The sequence below is a fragment of the Chenopodium quinoa genome, unplaced genomic scaffold (genome assembly GCF_001683475.1).
Source record: "Chenopodium quinoa cultivar QQ74 unplaced genomic scaffold, ASM168347v1, whole genome shotgun sequence".
In the NCBI taxonomy this organism is placed as follows: domain Eukaryota; kingdom Viridiplantae; phylum Streptophyta; class Magnoliopsida; order Caryophyllales; family Amaranthaceae; genus Chenopodium; species Chenopodium quinoa.
The window spans coordinates 5722750-5744662 of record NW_018743955.1 but is presented as its reverse complement, the minus strand read 5'-3'; the positions used below and the strand labels follow the sequence as shown (position 1 = coordinate 5744662).

Genomic DNA, 21913 nt, shown 5'->3' with positions numbered 1-21913 from the left:
GCAGCGAAATTTCAGCAAAAGCAAAAAGAAAAAAAAAAAGAGAAACCCGCAGAACCGCCGTGTCACGAGAAGGCACTCTGATTAACGGGAAAAGCAGCCGAGCGCCGGTGCGTCGTCGCCGTAGCACGGGAACCTGAGCATGTTGAAATGAAAAATTGAGAGGAGAAGTGAGAGCAGAAGCAGAAAGAAAATGGTGAGTGAACAAAAATGGGAGCAATGTCTGATATTTAAAGCCAAAAAAATGACCGTTACACGACCCCGTTACCATTCCACGTTTCCCGTTACTGAGTAACAGTTTTCAGGAACGTTGTATGGGGGCGTGTGGGATTTTTGTGCCAAAAGGAATCCCGCGTCACGGGAATTCATCCCGTTTGACGGCAACTGAGCACCTTGTCGCAGGATTGGTCCACATGGCACGGAGTTCAGGCTTCTGTCCTACACACTTTTCGAAGCTGGCAGCGAATATTCCTGGCATTTTGACCAAATTGCACGATTTTCCGCGCAAATTGGACAGTTAATTTTTCAGTAAAATTACGCGGAAAATTCTAAATGACGGTTGAAGGGTATCAAAATTACTATTTTGCCCCTAGCAAGCGTCAAAATCAATTTTGTCGATATTTTGAACACCTAATATTGTCGGAGAATCGACTTGAAGGTGTGAATCATCTGCGGCCCACGTTCGGGGATAATCGAACCATCATACACTTGCAAATTTCAGCGATTACAGTAGTTGTCGGCTTTCCTCAAGCATGGAAGGCGTTATCGGTGGATTTTTCTTCAAGTATAGAAAATCGCCAAGTCGGCTTTCCTCAAGCATGGAAAGCGTTATCGGTGGATTTTTCTTTAAGTATAGAAAACCGCAAAGTCGGCTTTCCTCAAGCATGGAAAGCGTTATCGGTGGATTTTTCTTCAAATATAGAAAACCTCCAAGTCGGCTTTCCTCAAGCATGGAAAGCGTTATCGGTGGATTTTTCTTCAAGTATAGAAAACCGCCAAGTCGGCTTTCCTCAAGCATGGGAAGCATCATCGGTAGATTTCTTCAAGCATAGAATGACACCAAATTCATACTTCGACTTACCTCAGGCATGGAAAGTATCATCCGGTAGGTTTCTTCAGGCTTAGAAAGCTACCAAATTCCTCAGTCAGCTTTCCTTAGGCATGGAAAGCGTTTCAACAAACGTCATCCGGTGGATTCCTTCAAGCATAGGAAGCTGCCAAACTCATTTGCCACCGATACACTGGTGCCAGATACGTATTCTATCTTTTTACTCTTTATCTGTAGAATTAACATTTTTCTGCAAGTATCGGCGTATACAGAGTGATTTAGGATCGCAGAACGTCTTAAATCATTCTTCGTCTCTATCGACTACTTTGACTATCGTTTTTGAAACTGACGTTTCTACAAACTCAGTCAAAGTGGGGGCTTCTGTAGACACCTAGAAATGTCTCCCCAAAACCAAACCCGATGATGAACAACCTTTTACCGCCACTATTGGTCGGGTTTAGTATTTAATCCCGAGAGTGCTTAAAAAATCGTATATAATTAAATTCGTATTTTTGAATAGACCATGGATTAGTCTTGATGTTTAGTCAAAGCATAGTTTTAATTTCAGCCCAAACTTATTATTTAATTTTAGCCCAAACCTTTTTTTTATTTTATTATTTTATTATTTTTTTTATCCCAAACTTTTTATTTATTTTATTTATTTTAGCCCCAATAATAATAAAATCACAAAATGGCCCGAAATTATCAATCGGCACTTAAAATGCTGAACGAAATTAGGGTTAAAAATGAATTTAGATGGAAAAGCGGGCTGAAAATTCCCGCGTCACGGCAACAGTTCACTGTGTCACGGGAATCTTTCCCGTCTGACGGTGGGATTTCCCGCGACACGGGAAATCTGCTGTGACACGGGAATTTCCGTGTCCTTTCCGCGTAAACCCTTAACGTGTTTTCTCCCTCGTTCACTAAATATTTCCCGCGTCACATAAAATATGCACCGTGTCACGAGAAGGTTTCCCGTCTGACGGTGGGATTTCCCGTGTCACGGTACACTTTGTCGTGTCGCGGGATACTTTTTTAGGGTTTTTATCATTTTAGGGTTCCGTGTGTTCCCTCGGCACATTTTCTCTATAAATACCCCCTCATTTCTGATGTACGGGGCATCAATTAATTATCTAGTTTTCTCTCTCTTTTATGCTCTAGCCTAAACACTAGTCTACCCTTCTTCTTTCAAAATTCCTTCTTTAAGCACTCCCAGGAGTCCATTCTTCACTCGTGGTTCTGTCCTTAAGCCAAGGTGTGAAAGGTAGAACCGTTTGAGGGTTTGGCTCCCAAATCAATTCTATTTAATTTAATTTTATTATTGTTTTATTATTATTTCCTTGAAGTTACCAACTTGTTTATTATTTTGTAGTTGGAAACAAACAGAATCAAAGTAAGAATTATGTTCCTTTTATTTATATTATTTTTCTAACGATTTTGTATTGTTATAATTATTGTTAAATTGCTTCCAATATTGATGTTATTGTATTATTATTTATTGATCACTATATTTCATGTTTAAAGGGAATATGTAATTGAAAATCACGCCTAATAAGATAATTTGGACAATCGGTTTAGGATCCTTTTTAATCTTGTTGTTTAATCAAGTGATCACAATATTTTAGAATTATGTGTTGCATTAATATTAAACCAATTTAGCTTAATAATAGTTTGGAGCAAATTGAATCTTTGTTAGCATGCCTTTGAGATTGCAGGAATCACTTTTCACTATAAGAATCAAGTAGAGGCCAATACGGGCGAATGTGATTCCATGACTCACTTCGTACCATCATCCCCGATCCTCCTTTCGTGGTTCTGAACCATATGGAGTTAGTAATCTCATGGATTATGAATGGGGTGTAACCTTCACGGGTCAATCGTTGTTGCCTTTGTTGTCCCTTTATCGTGGTTGCCTTTTATGATCCGTGAACGGTTTACAGGTTCCTTAAAAACTTGTTGGCGGCTCCCTACTTTCCTTGTCCCTAATCGTATTATGTCAATTCCCACTTCCTAAGAGTGTCAAGCATATTCACCACATGCTTTAACGTAGGCGCACTTCGAGCGACGCCTACACATGGTGAACCATAACCCTAGGTCTTTTTATTAATTGTTTTATTCCTATTTTAATTTAGATTACTTTTCTATCCAAATTTCGTGACTTGTTTAGTTTCTCCAATTTCTTAGATTTTAGATGAAATACCATCTCTCTGTGAATTCGACCCTACTTACCCTTAGTTGGATTTGTTAGGAATTAATTTTTGACAAGTATACGACAACCTATGTTAGCTTGGTATTCATACAACTGTATGTAGAAAGATTATTATTATTATCCATTTAGCACATGCAATTTCCCCTTCACTTTTAACTAGCTATGGGTTTCACTGAATTAGTAGCACAGGCACACCATTGACCACCTACATGTTTAATTGTCTGTAAATCACTTCTTTAAAGTTGTTGTACGAAAATAATACACATAATGTACAAATTCGATGAAAACTTGAACCAATATCCTAAATAGTAAATACTTATTAGTCTCATTTTTTGTTTTTTGTAGCTAGTATGTATTATTAGTCTCCTTAATTAACTAAATGCATGTCAATTTCGTCATTGATGCTCTTAATGAGAATACTTTATGGGTAGGGAGAAAAAGTGCTACAACACATGTTGATATGTGTCATCTTTTGTGATGTGCACCATGAGCACCATACATATGTATATACATTTATTGTTATACAACAACATTTATTGTGTATACAACTACACCTTGTCTCATGCTATATTTATATATACTACGTATATAAAACCATACAATATCAATTTCATGAAACCGGATGATTCACACAGTACATAGAAAAATAAGTTGCATATCAACATCCTAATATAGTAGGATATATAGGTTATTAGGTTATTAAGTAAAGAATTGACATGTCTGGCTAAAGCTTAACCCAGCAAATTGCTGGGGTTTGTTTTCCCAGCACAAGCAAAAGCAGGGCCCACATATGTATTTGACGTATAAACGTACTCTTGCGGGACCCATCTGCGAAACAAATACGTATTTGCGCGGTTCTCTATACCGTTATAACCATTTTCCCGTTTTCAATTTTTTCCCCCTTACTTTCCCCTTTCCAACTAAAGTTCTCCATTAATGTTCTTCAACAAGTTCGTAGTTCTTCGACTAGCGGCGCGGTACGGTATGTTAATCTGGTGGGTTGTCGTCGGATTCCGGTAGGTTTGGTCCGGCAACATCAATTTTCGGTATTAGCGGGCATTTTGGTGAGTAAAACTCATTTGTTTAATTGTATAATTGAAAGAATTTGAACAATTAACTTGTATTTATGATTGAATTAGCTACATTTGAGTAATTGTATAATTGAATTAGCTAAATTTGAGTAATTGTATTATTGAATTAGCTAAACTTGGCTGGATAGATACTGATTTACTGATTCATTATTATCATTACTGATTTTGACATAATTTGGTCTATTTTCTTCGGATTTTGGATATTGAACTGATTTATATTTATTATTTTGGGGTTGACGAATGTAAAATGTGTTGTTCTTGGTTGTCAAGATACTTATCGTATGACAGTATTTAAGAGAAAAAAATGACAATATAGCGTTAATCCCTAGCTTGAACCCCACTGTGATCATACACTAAAGTACGGTGGCGTCCAAAGGGAAAGAAGATAGAGCAAAAGAGTCGTCAACAAGTTTTAGGAACTTGTAAACCGTTCACGAGGTGAAGGTTACACCCCTTAACGATCCAAAAGATCGTAAACTCCAATAGGTCTTGAACCATGACTGGTAGTTCGGGGATGAAGGTACAAATCCAACCTAAAAGAGATTGAACATGCCTTAATAATAGGCCTCTACTTTATTCTGATCCTATTCATGTGCTCTTTCTGACTAACATGCAATCAATTGGTTTAACCCTAAACTTGTTTATCTATGTTGGTTGAATATTAATGCACAAATAAGTCTATTATTGGCGATCACTTGAATTATAATCATAATTAACCCTAAACAAGATTATTAATTATCTTATTAAGCGTGATTACAAGTACCAATTCCCTTTAAACATGCATAAAAGGTGTGATCAATCAATAACAATAAATATAATCAAGCAACATAATAATAATCATCATAATAATAATTATAACAATCATAATCATAACAATTATAAAAAAAATAATCATGTTGAAGCATAATAGCAAGATCCTAGGCATGATACTAACAAGATTAATAACAAACACTGGCATGTTACTAAACAATAAAAATCAAAGCTTTAGCCCTAACATGATACTAACATGAATATTAGGAAAGAAAATATGAAGCATCGCAGGAATCATAATTATCATATTTGATATTATAACCTTTTCCCTAAACATAATACTAGGAATCATTGTTGTCATTCAAAACATCAAGCATCCTAACATGATGCTAAGAATCATAATAACAACCTAGACATGATTTCTATATCATAATATCAATAAAATCAATTAAAGCACTTACTTGGATGCCTCGTACCTCTTTCTAATAACAAAATACACGCGTTAGTAACTTCAAGGAAAATAATAATTAAAACAATTAAATTAAATAATTAAAAGAGAGATTTGAGACCAAACCCTCAGAAATTAAAACCTTTCACGTCTAGGGCGAAGTCAACTTCGAATATGGATAGGTGTATCTAAGTATTGCGAATGCGGAATTTTGTATTTGAGAGAAGCTAGTTTACAAAACAGAGAGAGAAAGAGAGAGTAATCAAGAATTTCTTGATGAGAGTTGGTGAATGAAGAGAATTGGTTAATGAAAACGGAGTTTTTAGAAGGCTATTTATAAAGAAAATCAGCCGAAAAGATAAAAAATCAAAACAGAGTTCTGACGCGTAAAACCAGATTAGCGTCAAACGCTGATATTAGCGCCAGGCGCCAAGCTTAGCGTCAGGTGCTAATGTTGGCGTTTGGCGCTAACTTAATTATTGACGCGTTTTCTAAAATCAGATAGAAATTGACCGTACGGGAGGATAAAATCGTATTTTCCTCAAAAACATTCTTTTGCTCTGATTAAAACTCTAAAAAGTCAACAAAAGTCAATTTATCAATGCTAATTGAATTAGGAATGAAAAGAACCTTCTAGAATAATCTAGAAGACTAAAACCATTCCTAATTGCATTAGGAATGATAAATCTATATTAGGCCCTCCTCTAGATCATTGGGCCGCATATAAGGCTCAAACCGGGCCCAATTCAGTAATTTGGCCATAATTTCCTCAACATTCATCGGAATTGGGCTTATAATATATCGTCGGAAAGCTCTTTTCAAGCCCTATCCAACTACACTATTATTGGACCCATATCATGGACCCAAAAAACTGGATTGGCTGCTTTCTTAAAATAGGTTTTTAAAAACAGAGAGAAGAGAAAAGAAATTGAAACTATCCGCAACACTAAACTTTCTACACTTTCACTTCATTTGATTATGATTTGACATGAAAGGTAATCATCACCGGGTTTGGTTTTGGGGAGACACAAATGGGTGTCCACAATAATATAACCAAAATGTAACATGCATGTAATATTCATTGTCATGTTTTGTTTGATCTTATTGGAACGATCGTTTTGGTGGTTGTTGTTGATTTGTGAATGAATACTTTTGGTACTTTTCCCTAATAAGGAAAGATAGACAGAATGAACATGTTTGTTGTTTGTTGTGGATTTGTGTTTGAACATAAGCATGTTATCTTTTACACTGTGTTCTGAGCATGAGCATGAGGTAGAATGCTTCCCTTAACTGATTTACCTGTTGATCATTAGGTAGGAGCCTACTGCTGTTATATATATATAACAATGTAATGATAAATGTGAATTTAATTTTTTGGCAGTAAAAAACATGGAATATAGGGAGGAGGAGGAGGGGGAGTTAGTTGTGCAAGATGATGTTCCGCTATCAATTGATGATGATGATGAAGAAATGTTGCAGCTTATAAAATATGATGGAGAAGGGGCTGGTGATAGTGGTGACTCAAGGTCTATAGATGAAGCTGAAGGGAAGGTGGATGGAGACAGGACCGTCCCAACTATTATGGAGGCCCTGCGCAATTGAGATACATTTGCCCCCCCCCCCCCTTTTTCAAGTAACGTATAATAATATTGCATTTTTTTATTAAATGCTCCGCCATGATTTATTTGTTGCAGAGGTTTAGAATAAAGAAATAAATGTAATTTTTGTAATACTATTGAAGAGATCAAAATATGTTGAAAAGCAAAAATAAAAAAGTATTTACGGGTTATTGTAAATAAGATAGAGAATGGTAATATTTTCTAAAAATGAAATTGAGTCAAGGGACCATTATTGGGGATAAAAATATAAATATTGTTACAATCTTCCAAAATATAGGAACGGAATCAGACAAAAAAAAGACTAAAATGAAAATTAAAGCACAGACGAAGTATTTGAAAATCTAAAGAACATCCAAACCTTTAAATTATAAAATTAAAATAAAAAAAATAAAAATAAAATAAAAACTGAAAAAGTACATAAGCAAGGCTCGAACCACGTATCTTCAAGAATTAGTATCACCATAATTACCACTAATCCACAACAATAACACTAGAAATTTATACAACAATTTTGTATATATTAAACTTTGAGGCCCCAAGTGATTTTGGACCCTGTGCCGTTACGCATGCCGCACACCCTAAGGGCCGGCTCTGGATGGAGAGGGGAATGGTGGAGGTGATCTGGTGGATATGAGGTTTTTGAATGTCGACCCTTCTGAAATAGGGATGATATTTGATTCGTGGCAAGAAATAGATGTCTATTTCAATGCTTATGGGAAACAGCAAGGCTTTGGGGTGGTACGTGGCCAAAGTGCATACAAGCACTTTAAAGATGGAAGTAAGATAAAACGGGAAGTGACATGGAAATGCGACTGTGCTGGTAAACCTGACACTCAAAGGAAGGTCGGTGGTAAAAGAATTGCTAGGGAGTTTGAAGGAGAACCTGTTGCCACTAAAAAATCAAAAAAAATGTGGTTGCGGGGCCATGTTGTATGGTAGCTTGACTTCTAATGGGAAATGGGAGCTGAGGAAAGTGTGCTTAAGTCATAGCCATATGTTTTCCCCATCAAAGTCAATGCTGATAACAAAGTATAGGTTAGAAGAATTGAAGAAGGTACCGTATGTTAGGCGTGCACTCCACTTTGGTAATGATGTTGGGTTGCCTAACGCAAAACTCCATAGGTGGTTGGCTAGTCAGCGGAATGGATATGAAAATGTGGCTTTAACCACAAAGGATTTGAATAACTTGGCTGTGAAGGAGAAGAAATTGAAATTTAAGGATGGAGATGTGAATGTCATGATGAATTACTTTAAAATGATGCAGAAGAACAATAAGAACTTTTACCATGTACATAGGTTGGATGATAATGGAGTTCTTCAGGATGTGTTGTGGGTAGATGCACGCAGTAGGACTGCGTATGAGGATTTTGATGATGTTGTTTGTTTTGACACCACTTTCCTTATGAATAAGTATGACTTGCCCTTTGCAAATGTTGTTGGTGTTAACCATCACGGGAAAAAAATATTGCTTGGATGCGCATTAATCTCCCACGAGGACACTGAAACCTTTAAGTGCGTTCTTATATCAATTTAATTTTCTTCTTCAAATTTATTTTTTAGTGTTTGTTGTTAGCCAATTATGTTATTATGTCATTTATGTGTTTGATTTGTCATATTTTCATATTGTAATTGTTATATTGTTGTTTAATTGTTGTTTCAGGTGGATGTTTTCAACATGGCTTGATGTTGTTGGAGGGGACCCTCCTACGGCTATACTGACTGGCCAAGATCCAGCGATGCGCAAAGCATTGAAAGCTGTGATGCCACAAACCAGACACAGATGGTGTTTGTGGCACATTACAGAAAAATTTTGTGTGAAGTTAGGGAAGTGTAAGGGGTACGTAGATTTTAAGGAGGAATTGAAAAATATAATCTATGACAATTTATCTATGGAGGAGTTTGAATTGAGGTGGAAGGAATTTATTGAGAAGCATAAGTTAGCCAGTAACATGTGGCTTGCTGTTTTATATGATGAGAGGGAAATGTGGATTCCAGCTGCAATGAAGCATTTGTTCTGGGCAAGAATGAAGACTACACAGAGGTCAGAAAGCATTCATAATTTTTTAGATGAGTTCTTCGGCAGGAACACTAGACTTTGGGACTTTGCTGAGAAGTATGTGGCTGCTATGGAGCAGCGATTGCTGTCAAAGAGGCTGGCAGATGGTAACTCGGCCATGTTCCTACGTGGTCTAGTGACTGATTTCAAGTTTAAGGAAACATTTCGGAATGTGTACACTGACTCAAAGTTTATGGAGGTGCAAAGGGAATGCAAGAGGCTCATGTACTGCACTGGTAGTAGCATGCATGAGATATCTCCCTGCTATTTCGAACATTTAATAAAAGACAGAGTATATGTGTGGGTTGAATTTGAGAAGAAGGAGAAGCCGATCAACAAGTGGCAGACTTACCGTTTTTTATACTACAGTGAAGATCAGCGAGTAGAATGTGAGTGAAAAATGTTTGAATGCTCTGGGATTCTTTGCAGACATTGCCTAAATTCTCTTGAAACGCAGAAAGTGTCTGATGTACCTAGTAGGTACATATTGGATAGATGGCGCAAAGACATTTACCGGAAGCACACGAGAGTTAAAGTTGCCTTCCATGATCCAACAAAAACTCAAGAAGTTGTTCGATATGACAAACTGATGTTGGCATTTGAGCCTTTGTCATGTCTTGCTAGCGACATGGATGAAACTATGCAGATGGTTATTGAGGGCTTGAAAGAGTTGGAGATGAAGGTGAAGGAAAAAACTACACCAGTCATCCCGATAAGTAGTGTTGGCGAGATTGGAAACAGGACTACTCCTCCTAGTGTCAAAAAGAAGAAATGTGTTGGTCCATCAAGACAAACCCATCTTCATTTGCTAGAAGTGTAGTTTATGGTGCTGTTGGGGTGGAAAGTCAACCTAAACCAGCCGAACCAAACCCTGTGACTATCAAAGATCCTCATAGCAAGAGGGGTCCAAGTTGTGTGCGGTCTTGTCGGTTCATGACGACAGTTGAGGAAGATAGAAGGCAGAAGGAAGAGCATAGGAAAAAATATGCAGCTAAGAAGGCTCGAGATGAGCGGGCAAGAAAGAAGGCTACAGCAAAAGAAAACACTGATGAATGTGTAGTAGAAACTCCCCAGTCTCCACATACCTTTACAAACTCCATTCAGGTATTAATATGTATAGTACCTTTTGATTATCAACACTAAAGTAGGTAGCGTCATTAACATAATATGTTATTCCATGCAGGTTAGTGAAGACACCGTAGGGAATGATATTATGGTAAATCTCGGTTACTACTAGTAATTTACACCACCACCAATACACCACCAAACTTACAATTTTCATGTTACTTTTATGCTTAATTTGTATTTCTTGATTTATTAGTTCTGTATCATCTAATAATTATAGGCAATTATAGTTTCCAATACTTATTTTAGATTTTGTTACTTATTTCTGTTACATATAATGCAATAAAATAAAATAATGTTTTTTCACATTTTACTGTCAAATTACTATTTTAGGATATGCCTCCCCCGTCCTACGTCCCGCCAAATCAGTTTGTTGGTGGAGATGTTGACAAGGAAGGATATTAAGATGATGTTAGTGCAGATTCAATTTTGCCCCCCATTTTTTAAGATGACTTTATAAGAAGACATGGTCTTGAATGGAGTTGATTAGATGCACTACATTTGGTAATGTTTGACGGTTTTTGGTTTTGTTCATAAGTTACATTTGGTAATGTGTGCAAGTAAAACGATGTTCATTTTTGATGGCTTATGTTACTATAATATGTATGTATGTAATTTGATGTTAAATTTGAAGGGTTATCATATGTTATCATAATGTGTGTAAGTAATACGATGTTCATTTTGAAGGCTTAATCATATGTATTGTCTTTTCATGTGTTTTGCACTGTTATCTTTTCACTTTTTCTTGTTTTTTTATTCTATCCTGTGATACTTCAGCAATACTTCAGTAATACTTCAGTAAATTGTCATTTCAGTCCAATTCTTATCATTTATTGTCCAACATGCGTAGTTTAAATTCGAATTCATCCTATATAAGGTGTAGAAAAACTCATTACCAAACCAAACCTAGAGCAGATATATTTAAAAATATGTCACACCGTTACTCTCTAAACAATCTTAAGTATCCTGACGGTTGCCATGGTATAGATTCTCCAATGGAGATCTTGTACTTTGGACCAAATACCTCAAATACCACTGAAATGGACTTCAATAATTTCAAGTACGGCTTCGTAATGAAAGATGAAGAAGGGGTCATCCAGTTTATGGCAGTGGACGATGTTGATGTGAGAGCATTGGTTAGGAACCCGGATGCGGCGTGCCCCATTTCAATGTCCTGTTTGCAAATGATTTCGGAAGCAGGTATCACAAAACCTGCTCATCTTTCAAATTATAATGGCTTATGTGGAGTTATTCACCCTACCGGAATAAAATATATTTTAGATTCCTTCAATTTTGCGGCTATGAACACGATCTCTAAAATTGTTCCACCACCCCTAACTGATATAGCCGATCTTGTCCCCTTTTTAAATGTCGATTGTCCTATTTATTGTCTATGTTCAACTCCTGTTGTAGTTAAAATTGGGTCTGTGAGTGATGCCCTTTCAGTTTTCCACGTTCATGGTAATATAAGTAGTCTTCAATTTGGAGTCACCCAAGATTACCTAAACAAAGATTTGCCTGATTCTCGATACTATGTTGTCCGACTTACCCCCCACAACAATAACTCACTTATTTTACCATATGGAACTCCAATTGTAATATGGAATGTTAGAGATGTTGCTCGACCGTCATTTGTCAGTAATTATGATGTCATCACTCGTAAACATAAACCTGTTGTATTCATTTTGGTTGAGACTCGTAGTCAATATACCAAATGGATACACATTCATAAGAAAATTCTATGTTCTAAACTGGTTGAACATGGCTACCACGGTGTGGGCCTAAGTGGTGGTGTCATTGCTCTTTGGGATTCAAAATCGGTTAACTATAAATCCATGTTTGTTGGGATGCAAGGAGAGACCATTCAAGGAACAGGTACAATTGAGGTATTTCCTCCTCCTATACATATATAAGGGCTATAAATTATGATATAACTAATTATATATTGTTTTAGGGCTGTAAATTGGCATTATATGTTACTGATTTAACTAATTATATATTGTTTTAGGCCCTTGACAACGTTGGACCACCTTCTGCTGGACCATCTTTCGTCGGCCCAACTTCACGTTATTACAATACTTAGGCTATATACTGTATTTCAATTCATTTCATGAATTTTATTGGCCTCTATGTGGGCTTACTCTGTGGGCCACTTATGTACTAACTATGGCCTTGTTTGGAATGTTGTTGGTTTGGTAAACAAGATGTTGACTCTTTTAATTATGTTGACTCCTTTAAATTTTATTATGTTGTCTCTTTTAAATTTTATTATGTTGTATATAAATTTTATTATGTTGAATATTCTACTTCTGTTGACTATTTTGTTGACTCTTTTATATTTCATGAATCTAATTTTGTTGCCTCTTTCACTTATGTTGACTCTTTTACTTTTGTCATTTTATTAGAGCGTCCTTTACTATGTTGACTGTTTTACTTTTGTCATTTCAAAATTTAATATTGTCATTTTGACACATTCGTATTGTCATATTTGTATTAAAAATTAATATAATGCTACTGCATAGTAAATGCTTCACAAGATGTTAGTTCACAGTAGTAAATGCTTCACAAGATGATAAATAATATGATAAATTATATTAGCTTAACCCAATATTTAAAGCATCATCAAACTAATCATTAAACCTTTATCATCAAGCCATAATCAACCATTGACAGCATAATCAACCATTAACAGCAGCATCAACCATTGACAGCATAATCAACCATTTACAGCATCATCAAACCATTTATAGCATCATCAAATCATTGTTATTACAATACTTAGTTACAACTTCATTTTCACATGTCATATCATTAATAAACCCAAAAGACACCCAAAACATGATATTTCAGTAACTCAAAACATGATATTACCCATAATTTCTATATATAATATTGTCATAATTACCCATATATCTAATAGTGCCATAATTCCGAAAATATTTTATCTAATATTGTCATATATACTAATTTATATATCTAATTGTTAATAATTACCATAATTTATCGGTAATAAGCTGGGTTAAACCTGATAGCATTCCTTCGGTATCCTAATGGCTCGATATGTGCATAAACCAGAGCACCGTCAGGGACATTTTCTTCAACCAAAGTCTTGGCATCATTTAAATCCTGACCATCTAGCCATAGACGGACTCTTTGCTCGTCAACCCTCATTATATTTGCCCACAACTTGTACATCTCAATTACTTTGGAGTCTCCCTTAGCTCGATATCCTATAGTATCTCGACGTGTTATGAGGTTTGCAATAGTAATACTCTTATGATTTCTTCTTGTCTCACCTACAGGACATGCTGGCAATGGATTTCCCTCCTAACAAAACAAAAAACAAACCAATTACTTTTAAAATAAACTCAATAACAAAATTAGTTATCGCATGTAGTGCAAGTAATATACCTTATCATAGACGAGGACGACATCATTGTTCCATATACCCATGTCATGCGGTGTGTCCTCAGGGGCTATCAGTTCCCCTCGGATGTACATTCTTATGTCTTTAGCAAGCACACATGTCATCTTTGACCACTCCCAGAACACTTTATTAAAAGAGTTTCCAATACTCATGTGGACCTCATTACCGATATCGTCGACTTCACCCCCCTTTACAATGAACATACACCTCGTTGATAATAGCTTACCCTGAATTACAACACAATCTTTGGTTTCATCGGTGAGGTCCAAGGACTCCTCCGACTCCGGTTCAGACTCATCAGATGAAGCCATGCAAAATATTTTCCACTTGAATTTAAGAAGAACAGTTTTTGTGAAATTACTATTGCAGAAGATGGTTTTGATTTTTTATTTAAGGTTTATTAAGGTAATTAATTTAATTACGGCTGATGTAAATTGGTAAATATTGACTCCTTTAAATTTAGATTTTTCAAATTGATGTGATTGAAAGCAGTACGTAGACTAGGGCGGCAACAGTAGGGGGTACTAGTATACATGTTGTCAGACAAATTTATTTGCTCATATGTTAGTATTAATCAATTTTCGCAAGAAAATTGATATAAAAGGGTCGTGTATTAAGGTGATTCAATCCTTTTTAAAACTAAAGCTCATATAAATGTTACACAAACATAACCAACAACTACAAACAATTAACAAATACAATTAACAATTGCTTAAAATGACAATATCTTAATAAGTATCTACAATATGTTACTTTAAATGACAATATACGATAACCAAATAAAACCTTTAGGTTCATTTCTGCATAAGCATATTGTTTGACAATATAAGCTATAATAAAGCATATAGTTTGACATAACAAATATAAAATAATACTCATTACAATTTACTAAATAATTATATAATAAACACAATAAACTACGCAGTAATGATGATTAAACATCAACAAAAACAAAGTTTTAACAAAGCTGACCTACAAACATAAAACAATTTTTAATAACACCGCAAAAAATTTACTCTAACTACGTATTCAACCAATTACAGTCGTTAAGTGACTCTAAACTGCAAAGTCAACCAATTACAGTTGTTAATTGATGGATTCAATCGATTGTTTTCTAATTCAACATGTTCAAGATGGTATGTTAATAATATGAATACTTTCAATATAAAATTTTATTTAGTGTATGTTGTTCATACTTATAATTTTAAATATCCTTTGTTACTTATAAAATTACTTATAAATCTTAATATTTAATATTGTCACTTGTAATTCAAATATAATATAGACGGACTATTTGCTCGTCAACTATCATTACGTTTGCCCACAATGAGTATATGTCAATTACACACGTTGGAGTTCTTTAAAGCTCGATATCCGATGCTATTTCAACGTATTCTCCGATTTGCAATAGTAATACTCTTAAAATTGAATACAGTAGTGGAGAGGAGAAGATGGTAAATATTGATTCAATTTCAAGGGGTGATGGTAAATAGGGAGGCCTTTTAAATATTGATGGCAATGATTTGATTGAAAGTACAACTCAAAATTCAATAGTGTTCTCTATTTTATGTTAAATTGTTGCACATAAGTCAGTAACAAATAACGAATTTTCTTCAACGTCTCACCGGTTCTGTTACAAGTGTTACAAGTTCAACAAAACCGTAAAACTTTGTAACATGGTGGATTGTAACATGTTAAATTGTTGCACATAAAGTGACTTGTTGAGTTGTACTAATAAACTACTCCAGTAGTAGGGTGTTATACTACTTATAAAACAATTACCCAATTATAATGTACAATATACTAATTCAAATGACAGTATCCGTTTACAAAATTCAAAGTATATTTGTTTTACTATAATTATTTATTTATTCGATTCATTTCGTTTAATTTGATATTAAATAAAGTACTAAAATAAAGAAATGACAATTACGTAATCATAAGGTACATTAAACTACTTTAGATGACAATAAACGTTTAAGAGAAAACCATTTATACAATTACAACTTAAAATAAAGCATATCGTTAATAGTACTAATAGTACTAATGATAATTAAACATCAACAAAACTAACGTTATCATAAAGCCGAACTGTATAACACTGCAAAAGATCAAAAAATTTATTAGATTTCATATGCATTTGTTTTAATCGTACCAACACTTACCACCATGTTGGGCCGTCAGAGTCGTCATCAGAGTCCACCATATCCTCCGAACCAGAAGATCCTCGGTACCGGAAAAGGTACCGCTTGCCATGGTTGATGCAAGCATCTGCAAATTTTCATTGTAATTATCTGGGAAGAGACTTTCTATGTCTGTCATGGGAATGTGTTTAAGAATTCCTGCTACTACTTCGTCCTCTACTTCATTGATTCTACAAATCATTGACACAAAGCTCTTGTACTCCTTCTCGTCTTCGTCAAACACCTCGTTGAACCCTTTGTTTGAGAATTTTATCCATTTCATGGTTAATGTAGTTTTCTCTTCGTCAATTTGAGTTGAAACTCACGGTGCAGAGTCACCATTGCCCACGCATTTTCTCCATGTGTGGCTTGATACTCAACTAAAACTTCAGCCCATTTCTCCAACGGCATGACTAACCTTAGGAACTTCTCAAAATACCTATATTGCCTTTGAAACAACTGGCATTTATAAATATGTTCTCTTAACTCACCCAACTGAAATGAAAATGCAATGGTGTATAAGTCAAGCATATAAAAAAGCATAGCAAAGGCTTCACGCCTAAAATAAATAGGATACGTAATCTTGAAAGGCCTTAGATAAGGGTACTCCAGGTGGAACCGTATGTCGTATAAGAATTTCCCACTCCGTTCAATCGCAGCAAGCTGATGACTGAACATCATCCTCCGATTTTGTTCCTTGAGGGTAATTTTGGCCAACTTCATACGGAGATCATCGGGTGCATTTTTTATGCACTCCTGTAAATCCTCAATGTTAACATCAACTTTTGGTGGGCGGTGAAAAGGGGGGCACACGAAATCGTAAGAACAATTCTTCAGAGGATTGTCCATGCCAGAATTTCTATTTGGATTGAACAATTTTGATAATGAAGATGAGGAAAAAGCAATTTGGCACGCTGTCTCTCTCTAAATTTATACTGAACAAATGCATTTGGTCGGGGAACAATTAGTGTGACTATGTTTTAGGGGTGAATTCATTGGCGGTAATTGGGTTTTTTGGGGGGAGGGAAAATTTGAATTTTTTCAAGTTGTAAACTATTGATAAGCGTGAAATTAATCTCCACCACAATTAGCTTGAAGTGACTGAAATATGACAAAAAAATTTTACTTACACGCATAATTTGATTGAAATAAATCTCCACCACATATGAAAATGATTATTTTAAATGACACGATAATCAATACTCCCTCTTTTCCTTTTTTATATTCCTGTTTGTAAAGCTACACATGAATTAAGGAACTAAGAATAAGTAGTAAAACAAATAATCCAAAACATGATGTGATTGAAAAAAACAAAGATGGCATGGCATGTCATCAATCCTTTGAAAAAAATCCAAAACTGACCATATACATGCTCCTATTAGGAAAGTAAGAGTGAGAAAATAAGAACATCAACACTCGCGGTATAAATTTATACCACGGTGTATAGTGTAAATATTCATCCAAAATATGATTATTTTTACTACAATGATGGTGTAAAAGTATACCATGGAATGGTATATACCATCCCATGGTAAGAATTTGGTTTGGTCCCCGTGTAACATAAACCAACCAGGTCAAGCCATGTGGTCTGGTTATTATGTATCTTTTATAAAAAAAATTCATTTGCATTTTAAGAAAAAATTATAAAGTAAATAATTATCTTTCAATATAAATTGATAAGTCCAATCCCTATATGAGTTTAATAAATGTTGTGGAAAGTCGAATAAAGTTTATAATGTATTTTGGTAATCCTAATTGAGTTTATTTGCAAAGTCAACTCCTAATTGATATATGAAAGTAAAATCCAATTGTAATTGTTATTATTTCAATTGAATCCATTGTAGTTATTAAAATCAAATAAAAGGTGGTTTAATTGAAAGTATAATTATTATTATTTGTTAGGGTTTAGGGTTTACTGGTTTAGGGTTTAGTGGTTTAGGGTTTATGGTTTAGGGTTTAGGTTTTAGGGGGTTTAGGGTTTAGGGTTTAGTGGTTTAGGGTTTAGGGTTTAGGGGGTTAGGGTTTAGTTGAGTGTAAATGTTAAAAGATATAATCTCAATGAATAGATTATGAATTCTCAATTGTTACAATTTATACTTAATTAAAGATTAGCATCGGCATGCGCGTGTCCAAGAGAAATGTAGCAAGTACTTAAAAATGGAGGTAGTACAAGAGTACAGAATCAAAAATTGGAAAAATACGAACTATAAAGTCATGTATTGTATATGAATTAAAAAATGTTCAATTCTGTACAGCTAAGTCAGGTCAAATTGTTAATTTGTGATACACAGAGTTACTGGATATAACTTATTACCACCAATTTGGCCTGTTCAGTTTAAGGTTAGGGCCTGAACTCAACTAAACTCAACTGAACTGAGTTGAACTCAACTGAACTGAGTTGAACTCAACTAAACTGAGCTGAACTGAACTGAACTAAACTGAAGTGAACTGAACTGAGCTGAACTCAACTCAACTCAACTCAGTTGAAGTGAACTGAACTGAGCTGAACTCAACTGAACTCACAACTGAACTGAACAGAACTCAACTGAATTAAAATGAACTGAACTGAACTGAACTGAACAGAGCTGAACTGAACTGAACCCACAAACTTAAAGTGAAAAAGTCAAAAGCTTTTTCCTTTCTAGTTGACTATGTAAAGGTCGATATGCATTCAGAAATACTCCCTCCGTTTTTAAAATCTTGCTCCATTTCTCTTGGACACGCATGCCGATACTAATCTTTGATCACAAATATCTTTAATTATCAATAAGTATACATTCTAAAAATTGAAAATTAATAATCAACAAGAATATATTTTTTCGTATGTATAAATCACAAACATTAGTCAAAGTAGGACAAATGAATAGTGCAAATAATAGAAATGGAGCAAGTATTTAAAAACGGATGGAGTAGGCTCCACTAATCGAGGTCTACGTTTCACCATGTGAAATGTACTCTTTCTGTCTCGGTTCATTTGTCTTCGTTGGTATGTACATTATCGTCAATGTGATATATCCATATTGTCATTTGTAACAATCATTTTGTCAAATTAAAAATCAAATTAATTGATATTTAAATCGTAAAAATAATAAACATGAAATGACATTTGATGTGATGCAACAGTGAACATAATATAAATAATATTAAAAGGTGACTATAAAATGGAACACCACTCCAAATACAACATGTTACATTTGCTTGTTTTTTGGATTAAATTCTCTTTAAAACCTTGAAGATGACGTCCTCCGAGGTAACTGTACTTGTTTCCAAATTTTTGTTTGTTTTATTTTTTTGGCATTATTTTATTTTGATGCGTTTTTTAACCATATAGATACGTAACATTAGTTGTATGGAGTCTTACCGTGTTTTCCAATTCAACAAGTTCAAGATGGAGAAAAAACTCGACTGGTAATTATTAATATTTCAATAATGTTATATGTAGCATTATTAAAATGCGGAAATTTTATCTTGTTCATATTTTGAATTCTAGGTTATTCCATCTAAATATCGAGCAACTGTTAGCGACATAAACGGTTATGGGCGTGTGTATCGTGGACTAGATACAACTAAATATTGGGCGGTTGTGGTTCGTGATGTGGAGGAGGGTCAAGGTTTTCAAACGACAATTGAAGACGGGTGGTCAACGTTTATAAACGACAATTGTATACTCGTGGGTGATTCTTTGGAATTGTACTACGGGGGTTTAGGAAAATTTTATGTTCGTTTTTATCTCCTAGGTATTGAAATTACAACAAGATTATCTAACCTAGCTCATGGCCTCTGTAACGAACCCAGTTCCTCTAGTAGGAGGGAAAAAGAAACTTCAAAACAACGAATAGCGGAAATTGAAGCAAAAATGGAAGTCATGGAATCTCAAATCCAATGTAATGCTGTTGGAATAATTGTATCAGACAATGATGTGAAATTCGGTGTCTTACTAAGTTTGATTTAAATAATATAGTTTTTTAATTTGACAATAGATGTAATACCTACTTACAATATAAAACTTAATGATATTTTTATTCTTACAGGAAATTCCAGTGGATTTTGCTAGGGATGTCTTCGTTGGCATGGGTGATTTTGCACAAGTTGAGGTTTTTGTGGACGACAAGAAGTGGAATGCAGAACTGGATATTGTTTATGCCGACGAAGGAGGGGACTTACAGATAATTTTCGCCTCAATACGGAACGACGTTAATAAAATGATGAAAAAAGAAAAAATCAAAGCGGGTCAAGGGATTGTGCTTATGTATGAAGTTGAAAATCCTTTTGTGTTTCGATTAGCTATTGTTAAGAAATAGGTTTTCTACCAAGACAACCACTAACGATGTATTTAATTAATGTATGTGTTTAGAGCATGGCTTAATCTATGTATGTGGATTTCTCAAATCTATTGGTATTAATGTAATGGTAGGTTATTCAAACAAAAAAAAATTCTAATGGTAAGTGTATTACTTTGATATTGTTGCTACTATACTGTTTTAACATTTAATGACTATTTTAAAATAGAAATTGCGTATTAATAACAATAATGATATTCAATCATATATGGTACTATGTTAAGGGGAAGAGAGAGTTAATAATCAATCTTTTTAATGACTTGTTTTAATGACTATTTATTTTAATGACTGTTTGAAAATAATACTTTGATTAATAATAATAATAATAATAATAATAATAATAATAATAATAATAATAATAATAATAATAATAATAATAATAATAATAATTACATTTAAGGTACTTATTGTATCTCGGCTTACGACCAATTTCTTGTAAAGTGATTGACTTTGTAAGGAACTTATTCATAAAATATATGTACAAACAGTTATCCCTTAGTACTCCCTCCGCCCCCTAAAGAACGACCCATTTGGGTTGATTACGCGCGTATTAAGAAAGTTAAATATGAAGAAGAAAGTAAAAGTATATTGAAAATACAAATTTACATGGGGTTTATAAAAAAAAGAGAGAGAGAAAGTAATAAAATTACATGGAAAATCAAATTTTTATATGGGGAAGCTAATTTTGCACAAATATTATTGCAAATTGGTGGATGTTTTAATGCAAATGGGTCATTCTTTTTGGGACTAAAATTAGGTCAAATGGGTCGTTCTTTCGGGGACGGAGGGAGTAACATTGTTTTATTCTTGTAATAGAAATAATCCACTATAGGTCAATTAAGTCATAAGTAGTTTCATCGTTAATCTTACATAACTACCCGTATTTAAAATGATGACTGTTGACCGCACATTTTGATTTTAAAGGAGGGACCCGGATTTTAACTTATGATTGTTGAACACACATTTTAATTTTCTTGCGTCAGTTGGATTGTAATTGCTATTATCCAATCCAACGAGAACCTAATGAGAATCTTATTTTCCATTCCAACGACTGTAATTGTTGACCATCTAATATCTAATTATCAATGATGAATCTGTTGAACATCTAATTTTAAGCATGCTCTTCTCAGAACAATTTACATCTTTCTATGTGGCGCATGGTCTAGTCATTTCAATATACTTATTTTCAGAATTGATTCTGTTATTGTAAATTGAAATTTTTAATATGGTAATTCTTAAATTGTTAACATTAAAAAGTAAATCGGTATGCACGCTCTTGTCATTTCACCATACTCCTGTTCAGTATAATTTTTTGTATTGTATTTTATAATTCCTAATTCATTGACATTTTTATTTTTGTCATCTTGTGTTTGTTTTACTACATATCATCACAACAACATATACCTCTCTAAATACTTCTAGTAATACTGTGTAGACTTGAGCTATACACATTACATAAACTTCCTATTACTAAACAAGCACAAACCTAGAAAACGTTATGGAAAACCGATATCATCGAAGTAGGCCTATTTACCATTCTGGATGCCATGGGGTTAATGCTCCAGAAGACATTACTTTGTTTAAACCAAACAAAAACACAAAAAGTGAGATGGACTTCAA

At 34.4% G+C, this 21913-nt stretch overlaps 1 protein-coding gene across 1 annotated transcript; it reads left to right on the top strand.

Moving 5' to 3' along the window:
• The first annotated feature begins 7792 nt into the window (after positions 1-7792).
• LOC110689482 (protein FAR-RED IMPAIRED RESPONSE 1-like) lies at positions 7793-10038 on the top strand. The gene is made up of 4 exons (XM_021866269.1): positions 7793-8097; positions 8198-8674; positions 8823-9557; positions 9648-10038. The coding sequence occupies exons 1-4, from the start codon at positions 7793-7795 to the stop codon at positions 10036-10038; spliced, it is 1908 nt and encodes a 635-aa protein (XP_021721961.1).
• The last annotated feature ends 11875 nt before the right edge of the window (positions 10039-21913 follow it).

What these genes read in the sequence shown, in the direction of transcription:
- LOC110689482 (XM_021866269.1), top strand. Translation starts at nt 7,793, where the DNA reads ATGAGGTTTTTGAATGTCGACCCTTCTGAAATAGGGATGATATTTGAT. An exon ending in TTGCGGGGCCATGTTGTATG is followed by an intron (nt 8,098 to 8,197) that starts GTAGCTTGACTT and finishes AACAAAGTATAG; the next exon opens with GTTAGAAGAATTGAAGAAGG. An exon ending in AAGGAGAAGCCGATCAACAA is followed by an intron (nt 9,558 to 9,647) that starts GTGGCAGACTTA and finishes GATTCTTTGCAG; the next exon opens with ACATTGCCTAAATTCTCTTG.